This window comes from Monodelphis domestica, chromosome 2, assembly GCF_027887165.1.
Source record: "Monodelphis domestica isolate mMonDom1 chromosome 2, mMonDom1.pri, whole genome shotgun sequence".
NCBI classification, from domain to species: Eukaryota; Metazoa; Chordata; class Mammalia; order Didelphimorphia; family Didelphidae; genus Monodelphis; species Monodelphis domestica.
The window spans coordinates 521,173,195-521,182,036 of NC_077228.1; the positions used below are offsets into that span (position 1 = coordinate 521,173,195).

Consider the following 8,842-nt stretch of genomic DNA (forward strand, 5'->3'; position numbering starts at 1 on the left):
CAGGGGAGATGGCGAAGATTGTCCCCAGAGGAGGAGGAGACCGAGGCTCCGAGAGTCTAAGACTTAGGGCCTGCGTTGTGTCAGACAGGAGCCTGGGTTTAGGGAGGCCCCGGCCTGGCAGTGCTCTTTGGATCTTACGTCTCTAGCTCACGGGTTTCTACATGGACGTAGCCTGGCACACATCCTCCTAACGAGGACGCCTCTCTTGGGCCACTCTAACTGAGAAGCAGCCCAGAAGGCGGAGACACAATTCTAGCCTCTTTGTAATACCTTTAAGACTTTTAGGTGCTGTCTTCCTCATTCACTTATAAGCTCCTGGAGGAAGGGATTGTGGTTTTCTGATATTTTAGAGCCCCTTCCTGCTGCCTTTTAAAAAATAAGAGTCATCCTTCATCTTAGAATCAATACTGTGTATTGGTTTTAGAGAAGAGCAGGAAGGGCTAGATAATGGGGGTTAAGTGACATAGCCAGTGAGGAGAATGGAAGGAAGGAAGGAAGGAAGGAAGGAAGGAAGGAAGGAAGGAAGGAAGGAAGGAAGGAAGGAAGGAAGGAAGGAAGGAAGGAAGGAAGGAAGGAAGGAAGGAAGGAAGGAAGGAAGGAAGGAAGGAAGGAAGGAAGGAAGGAAGGAAGGAAGGAAGGAAGGAGGGAGGAAAGGAAGGAAGGAAGGAAGGAAGGAAGGAAGGAAGGAAGGAAGGAAGGAAGGAAGGAAGGAAGGAAGAAGGAAGGAAGGAGGAAAGGAAGAGGAAAGGAAGGAAGGAAGGAAGGAAGGAAGGAAGGAAGGAAGGAAGGAAGGAAGGAAGGAAGGAAGGAAGGAAGGAAGGAAAGAAGGAAAAGACGGAAGGGAGGGAGGGAGGAAGGAAGGAAGGAGGAACGAAGGAACGGAGGAACGAAGGAACGAAGGAAGGGAAGGATGATGGGAGGAACGAAGGAAGGAAGGAAAAGACGGAAGGGAGGGAGGGAGGAAGGAAGAAGGGAGGAAGGAAGGAACGGAGGAACGAAGGAACGAAGGAAGGGAAGGATGATGGGAGGGAGGGAGGAAGTAAGGAAGGAAGGAAGGAAGGAAGGAAGGAAGGAAGGAAGGAAGGAAAGGATGGAAGGAAGGAAAGGATGGAAGGAAGGAAAGGATGGAAGGAAGGAAAGGATGGAAGGAAGGAAAGGATGGAAGGGAGGAAGAAGAAAGGAAGGATGGGAGGGAGGAAGGAAGGAAGGAAGGAAGGAAGGAAAGAAGGAAGGATGAAAGAAGGAAGGAAGGAAGGAAGGGAAGGATGGAAGGGAAGGATGGAAGGGAGGGAGGAAGAAAGGAAGGAAGGAAGGGAAGGATAAAGGGAGGGAGGGAGAAGGAAGAAAAAGATGGAAGGGAGGGAGGAAGGAAAGATGAAAGGGAGGGAGGAAGGAAGGAAGGGAAGGATGGACGGGAGGGAGGAAGGAAGAAAGGAAGGAAGGAAGGGAAGGATGAAGGAGGGAGGAAGGAAGAAGGAAGGAAAGAAGAAGGGAGGGAGGGAGGGAAGGAAGGAAGGAAGGAAGGAAGGAAGGAAGGAAGGAAGGAAGGAAGGAAGGAAGGAAGGAAGGAAAAGACGGAGGGGAGGGAGGAAGGAAGGGAGGGAGGAAGGAAGGAAGGGAGGAATGAAGGAACAGAGGAACAAAGGAACGAAGGAAGGGAAGGATGAAGGAAGGAAGGAAGGAAGGAAGGAAGGAAGGAAGGAAGGAAGGAAGGAAGGAAGGAAGGAAGGAAGGAAGGAAGGAAGGAAGGAAGGAAGGAAGGAAGGAAGGAAGGAAGGAAGGAAGGAAGGAAGGGAAGGATGGAAGGGAGGGAGGAGGGAAGGGAGGAGGGAGGGGGAAAAGGAGGAAGGAAGGAGGAAGGGAGAGATGGGAGGTCCTGCATTCAAATCTGCCACTTTCTAGCTGTGTGACCCTAGGCAAGTCATTTAACCTCCATTGTTTAGCCCTTACTACCCTTTCTGGCTTGGAATCAACACATGGTATGGTTCTAAGATGGAAAATAAGGGTTTAGAAAAACCAAAAAGAGTCGCAGATGACAGGTAGACAGCCAACACTCCATGAGAAGCTGGGGAAAGTGAGGAAGGCTCCCAGCACCCCTGAGTGGACCTTGAGAATGAATTTTGGAAGAACTTAGCCAATAGATGTGTAAGATGGTCAAGCACGAGTAGTTCATGAAAAATTCTTGAACCAAATAGATCTCAGCTTCTTTGGAGCATCTGATACTTTGGAGGTGGGGAGAGGAGCAAGGATGATGCTGCCCTGTCTAAGCTTGCCGCAGGTACTTGCTAGTTGTATGACCCTGGGCAGGTCACTGGAGGCTGCTGTCAGCCTCATCAGGGCCAGTCATTTTGGGGAAAACCATCTGCAAAATGAACAGGAGGCCTAGTCAGGGTCTGCTGCTCTCCACTCAGCCCGTCTGGGGTCTGGCCAAGAGGGCTCACCTGGATTTCTCAGGGGAACTCCTCATGGCTTCCATGAGCTTTTCCATCTGCTGCCCTGCTCCAGAGCACTGCGGAGGACGTCCTCTGTGCTGACCAGGGCGATGCTGGAGTCGGAGGACCTCTGACTCTGAGGATGGGTCAATCAGGGAGTAGCGCCTTTGGTCCGATGCTGATCTCTCTTTGTCCTGGCAGAAGAGATGAATCAATCTGTTGGTCCGTCCACAAGAATTTATTAAACTGTTACTATGAGCTACAAAAGGGGATGCAAAAGGCAGACAAAAACAGTCCCTGCCTGCAAGGAGTTCACATACACTAGAAAATACAACACACCAGGAAATACATCAAGAAATATGACATACCAGGAAATGCACCGTGATATAGGACACGCCAGGAAACAAACCAAGAACTAGAACACACCAGGAAACACTCCAGGAAATAAAGCACGCCAGGAAGCACACTGGGAAATACGACACATCAGGAAGCACACCACGAAATAGAACACTCCAGGAAATAAAATACACTGGAAATACCAGGACGTACCAGGAAATACGACACACCAGGAGGACCCCATGGCCTCACTTCCTCACTCACCAGCACAACCAGCTTCTCTCTCAGCCCTCGGATGTCATCTTTGAGTTTTTGCTCCTTGAGCCTCCATTCTGCTTTGTGCACTTCTCGGCTCAGGTCCTCTCAGGCCCCGGGGAGTGACGATTGGCCTCAAGCAGCAGGGCCCGTAGTTCATTCAGACTCCTAGACAGGAAACAGACCGAGATTACTGGTCACGGCTTGGCATGTCCCTGCCTTGCCCCTGCCAGCCGCCGCACATGCCTCTGTGTCCCTGACCCCTTGGAGTCCAGGCTTTTAAAAACAATCTCCCCAGAATCAGTTGGATGCCCAGGTCTGAGGTGGGCTGTGGTTGGGAGAAGGAGGGCAAGCTATCATCTCTGCCCATCAGGGATAGGTCATTTCAGCTGAGGAGAGAAGATCTACCCACACAAGACAATTAAAAAACCAATACAGGAGCAGCTAGGTGGCTCAGGGGTTTGAGAGCCAGATCAGGAGACGGAAGGTCCTGGGTTCAAATGTGCCTCACACACGTCCTAGATGTATGACCCTGAGCAAGTCACTTGACCCAACTGCCCAGTCCTTACCACTGTTCTGCTTTGGAACTGGTACTCAGTATTGATTCTAAGACAGAAGGTGAGAAAAAGGCAGGAATAAAACTTCTTTGAAATAAGATGCATTTTTCCCCCCGAAAAAAGGCTGCAAAGAAGAGATGGAAATAAGTGGGTCAAGTTGGAGTGTCTTCTCATGTACTATTATGGAACCATGTGGGCCAATAGCTCGCAAATTCCACTAGAGGGCGCCCGAGGCCAAGGACAGATACTGGGAAAAGGAAGCCATTGAGACACTTGACAGTTGGCAACATGGACAAAGCTGACAATACTGGTGGCTAGGTGGTGCAGTGAATGGGGCGCCAGGCCTGGAATCAGGAAGACCCGAGTTCAAATCCAGCCTCAGACATTTACTAGCTGGATGACGATGGGCAAGGCACCGATTCCTGGGTCTCAGTATCCAAAATCTGGCAAACCACTCCAGTGTCTCTGCCAGGAAAACCCCAAATGGGGGTGACCAAGGGTCCAACATGACTGAAAATGACTGAACACATGTACAAGGCTGACAACAGCAATGGAAGGTACTGCAGGGGTATTTCCCGGGCCGCACGGAAGCCCTAGGAAGCAAAGGGCATGGATTGCTTGTTATTCCCATTTTATAGAGAAGGAAAATAAAGATCAGGGCAGCTTGATACTGCGGGAAGAAAATTGAATGTAGTCAGAGGAGGAGGATTCAAATCATGCCTCTGATATTTGCAACATGCATGATTTTGGCAAGTCACTTCATATCCTTGAGCCTCAACCTTTGCTCATGAGCAAAAATGAAGAGGATGGTTTCCTGCTAGCTCTATATCTGTAAGTCTATAAACATTTTCTGTTTACAGCCTTCAACAAGTCACCTCTCTGGGCCTCAGTTTGCTCTTGTATAAAATAAAGGGTTTGGACTAGATGGCCTTAATGTCCTTTCAAGCTCTAGATCTTTTCTTAGCTGGGTGGCACTGTGGTTAGACCACCAGGCCTGGAGTCAGAAAGACTCATTTTCCAGAGTTCAAATCTGGCCTCAGACACTTACTAGCTGTGTGACTCTGGCAAGCCACTTAATCCTGTTTGCCTCAGTTTCTTCAATTATAAAATGGGGATAATAATAGCACTTGTCTCCCACAGTTGTGAGGATCAAATGACATAATTATAAAGTGCTTATTACAGGGCCAGGCACACAGAAACACTTGTAATAAGTTTTCCTAGCCTTCTTTCCTTTCTCTTCTGTCTTCCCTCCTCCCTCTCTTCCTTGCTCCTTCTTTCTTCCTATTCTTTTCTTCCTCCCTCCTTTCCTCATTCCCTCCCTCTCTTCCTTCCTTCCTCTCTCCTTTCCTCCTTTCCTCCCTCCCTCCCTCCTTCCTTCTTCCCTTCCTCTCTTCCTTCCCTCCTTCCTCTCTTCCTTCCCTCCTTCCTCCCTCCCTTTTTCCTTCCCTCCTTCCTCCCTCCCTTTTCCTTCCTTCCTTCCTTCCTTCCTTCCTTCCTTCCTTCCTTCCTTCCTTCCTTCCCTCCCTCCTTCCTTCCATCTTTCCTCCCTTCCTTCCTTCCCTCCCTCCCTCCCTCCCTCCTTCCTTCCTTCCTTCCTTCCTTCCTTCCTTCTTCCTTCCTTCCTTCCTTCCTTCCTTCCTTCCTTCCTTCCTTCCTTCCTTCCTTCCTTCCTTCCTTCCTTCCTTCCTTCCTTCCCTCCTTCCTTCCTTTCTTCCCTTCCTCCCTCCCAGATTATTCACACTGAATCTGGAATGAGAGAACCCAGGCATTTCCCACTAGACGATTTGGGTACACTGGTAGCTGATAAACTCTGCAAGGGCCAGAAGGGTAATCGTTTCTTCTCAGTGCCCATTTCTCCATGCTCAGTGCTTAGTCAGTAGAAAGCTCTGACATGGAGGCCGCCCCTGGGATGAGGTGGGAGGATCTCCAAGGCCTGAGGGACAGCTGGGGGGCCTCCTGGCCGATGCCACTCACCTTTCCTTTTTCAGGAGCTCCTGGCTAATGAGCACCAGCTGCCCAGAGGCATCGTGGGTCTTCCGGGACACGGCCTCCAGTTCCGCTTCGAGCCTCTTCTTCTCCTTCAGGAGGGCATCTGCCTTCTTGTCTCCCAATTTACACTTGCCTTCTAGTGCTGTGGATCCATCATCCAGAGAGAGGTTAAGATGGCCAAGAAACATGGCCCTGGGTGGCACAGCAAGGACTCAAAGGGAGCCGACAATGCTGGGCCATCCTCACTTCACTCTTGGCTCGACTCTTCCTATCCAGATTTCTCCCTTCCTTGTAAGCAACCCCCCCCCCTTTCCAGCTCCCCTTTCCAGGCCATCTTCTTCACTGGAATGTCAGCTCCTCGAGGGTGGGGATCGGCTCAGCATTTAGCCCAGGGCCTGGTACATGGTGAGCACTTAAAAGCTTTACCCTCCCGTCCTCCCATCTACTTCTCTGTCAGCTTAAAGGAAACCATGTGTGGCTGATCCGAAGGGCACCCTTTGGTGTCCTGAGTGCCAGGCCTTTGCCCTCTGGGGTCGTAGGCCCAAGCTCGGAGTGTGGGGTCACTAGGAGAAGGCTGGGATTTCTTAGGCAGGGCAGGGAAGGTCAGTGTCAATATGGCAGGCCCTATAGGCTATATATACATATCATACATACATACATATGTGTGTGTATATATATATATATATATATATATATATATATATATATATACATGGCTTCTGAGCTCTGGGGGCTTAATAGGACCTGGCCACCTCAGTTCCACAAGGCTGATGGGCTCTCTATTTTGGCCTGCTTCTGTGGCTTCAGGGAACTGAGTTCAAGTCTCACATCTGACATTTACCATTTATGTCATCTTGGGCAAGTTATTCTACTTTCTTAGGCCTCAGTTTCCTCCTCTATAAAATGAAAATGGGGAGACTAGAAAGTCTCTGAGATCAAATGTGAATCTAGACCCTCCCATCTCCAGGCCCGGCTCTCTATCCACTGAGATAGGCTCGCTGCCCCTAGATTGCTTATTAGAGAATCCCAGGAGCCTGGATTTTTAATTGTCAGAAAAGTGATGTCTAGACATGTGGTCACTGTAAGTCACTGTAAGCTGTTAGCTGCAAGTCGCCCAAGAATCTCTCTTCACTCTCTGGTGGAACTTGCTTGTATCTTTAGGCCATATGATGACCTATCTTAGGTCAGTGTGGGCAAACCTTTTAGAGGTCGCATGCCCAAACTGCACCCTCACACTGCCTGTTAGCCCCCACATTACCCCAGAGAGTGGAGGGAGGAAGTGATCTTATTGGGCTGCTGGGCAGAGTGGGGGAGGCATGTGGAAAATGTTCTTGGGCACTGTGGAGAGGGGGAACGGAGTAGCCCCCTCCGGCATGTAGAGGCACATGTGCCAGGGGTTTGCCAACACGGTCTTAGGTTAACCAGCCTCTTGTGTTTGGAAAAACTCAAGCGTGTGAGTGCACAAGAGAGTGAGGGCAGCTTGGGTGGCTCAATGGATGGAGATGGGAGGTCCTGGGTTCAAATATGGCCTCAGACATTTTCTAGTTGTATGACCTTGGGCAAGTCACTTAACCCCAGATCCTTAGCACTTACCTCTCTTTTGCCTTAAAATCAATATTTAGATTCAACTTTAAGATTTAGTATCAATTCTAAGAAGGTAAGGTTTTTTTTTTAAAAGAGTGGTTGTTTTTAATTGGCATTCTTCTGAGTATGTTATCCCCATTCTACAAAGAAGCAAACTGGGGATCAAAGATAGGTAATGACTTACCCACGGTCACACAGGTATTAAGTATTATTAAGTATGTGGCAAATGGGAAACAAGGAAAAGGTGGCTGGCCTGAGGGATGGTGACAGACATATGACCAAGGCAAATGGCCTTCAGGCTCCGAAAATCTCTTATCTCTCATCCTCAAGAGCAAGAGCCAGGAACCTGCCTGTCAGACAAGGCTGCTTCCATTCCAGCTCAGTATTTTATGTGACAGCCCAATATAAACTGACAGGGACAGGGGCCGGGCGTAAGAGAGCACATATATTTTCCCTTAAGAAGCTAAGCCCCGAGACTCAGCACTACAGACAGCCTTGGGGATCAGCCTCTGCTACATTCCCCTCCTACATCCTATCCTCTGGCATGCCTGAGGCTCTCAGTCAATTTCCCATTCCGGTGGGGGGGGGGGGCCTTTGCCCAGCTACTACCACCCTTCCCCACTTGGAACACGTGCAGAAGAATGATGGATGCCTTTAATGCTGTGTAGGGCTCAGAGGAATAAAGCCAGAATGGTGGAGTTTCAGGCAGTGGTGGTTTAGGAGGGAGGGATTTATTGGGACGAGGTGGGAGAAGGGCACTCGTAGCTCGTTCCAGCATGCAATTGGCCACCTGGTGCCATGGGGAAACTTACCACTTACTTGGGCCTTGAGCATCTCGGTCTGTGATACCAAGGATGCCACCTCTTTGTCCCTCTTACTCAGCTTGTCCTGCAGGTCTTTGGGGAGAAGGAGAAATGGTTGAGGGGAATTGTCATGGCAAAGACTCTATGACCTAATGGCCTCTAATTGTTTGAGGTGGAAAACATAAACCATGTGAAAGATTTCATAATATGCAGCAACCCCCACCCCAACAATTGTTGAATGAATAAAGTATGGATTCTCATCCTGGTGTTCAAAGCCCCACCCCCTACCCGGTTCCAAACTGAAAGTTTGCTCTTCCTTCCTTTCCTTTCCTTTCCTTTCCTTTCCTTTCCTTTCCTTTCCTTTCCTTCCTTCCTTCCTTCCTTCCTTCCTTCCTTCCTTCCTTCCTTCCTTCCTTCCTTCCTTCCTTTCTTCTTTTTCTTTCTCTTTCTTTCTTTCTCTCTTTCTTTCTTTCTTTCTCTCTCTCTTTCTTTCTTTTCTTCTTTCCCTTACCTTCCTTCTTAGATCAGTACTATGTATTGCTTCCAAGGCAGAAGAGCAGTAAAGGTGAGGCAATGGAGGTTAAGTGACTTGACCAGGATCATCTAGCTGGGAAGTGTCTTAAGGCAGATTTGAATCCTGGACTTCCTGTCTTCAGGCCTGGCTCTCTATCCACTGAACCACCTAACTGTCCCCACTGCTACTCTTTCACACAGTGATTTAGATCTAGAGCTGGAAAGATCCTTAGAAGTCACCTCATTCAATGACTTTATGTAACAAGAAGCCCTCATTCCATTCGAACTGGACAATTTATCATTCCTCTTCTTGTATCTTGCCCTTTCCTGTATCTAGGCTTTTGTAGAGACCATCTTGGGGTCATTACGCTCT

General features: G+C 49.1%; 1 protein-coding gene across 1 annotated transcript in view; it reads right to left on the bottom strand.

The window, feature by feature from the left end:
- CLIP2 (CAP-Gly domain containing linker protein 2) overlaps window positions 1-8,842 on the bottom strand; it is a 72,392-nt gene that overhangs the window by 9,414 nt on the left and 54,136 nt on the right. Inside the window, 7 exon segments of the mRNA XM_056819753.1 lie at window positions 2,447-2,496; window positions 2,499-2,538; window positions 2,540-2,626; window positions 3,033-3,130; window positions 3,133-3,191; window positions 5,555-5,711; window positions 7,966-8,049. Of these exon segments, the coding sequence (XP_056675731.1) occupies window positions 2,447-2,496; window positions 2,499-2,538; window positions 2,540-2,626; window positions 3,033-3,130; window positions 3,133-3,191; window positions 5,555-5,711; window positions 7,966-8,049 (575 nt within the window).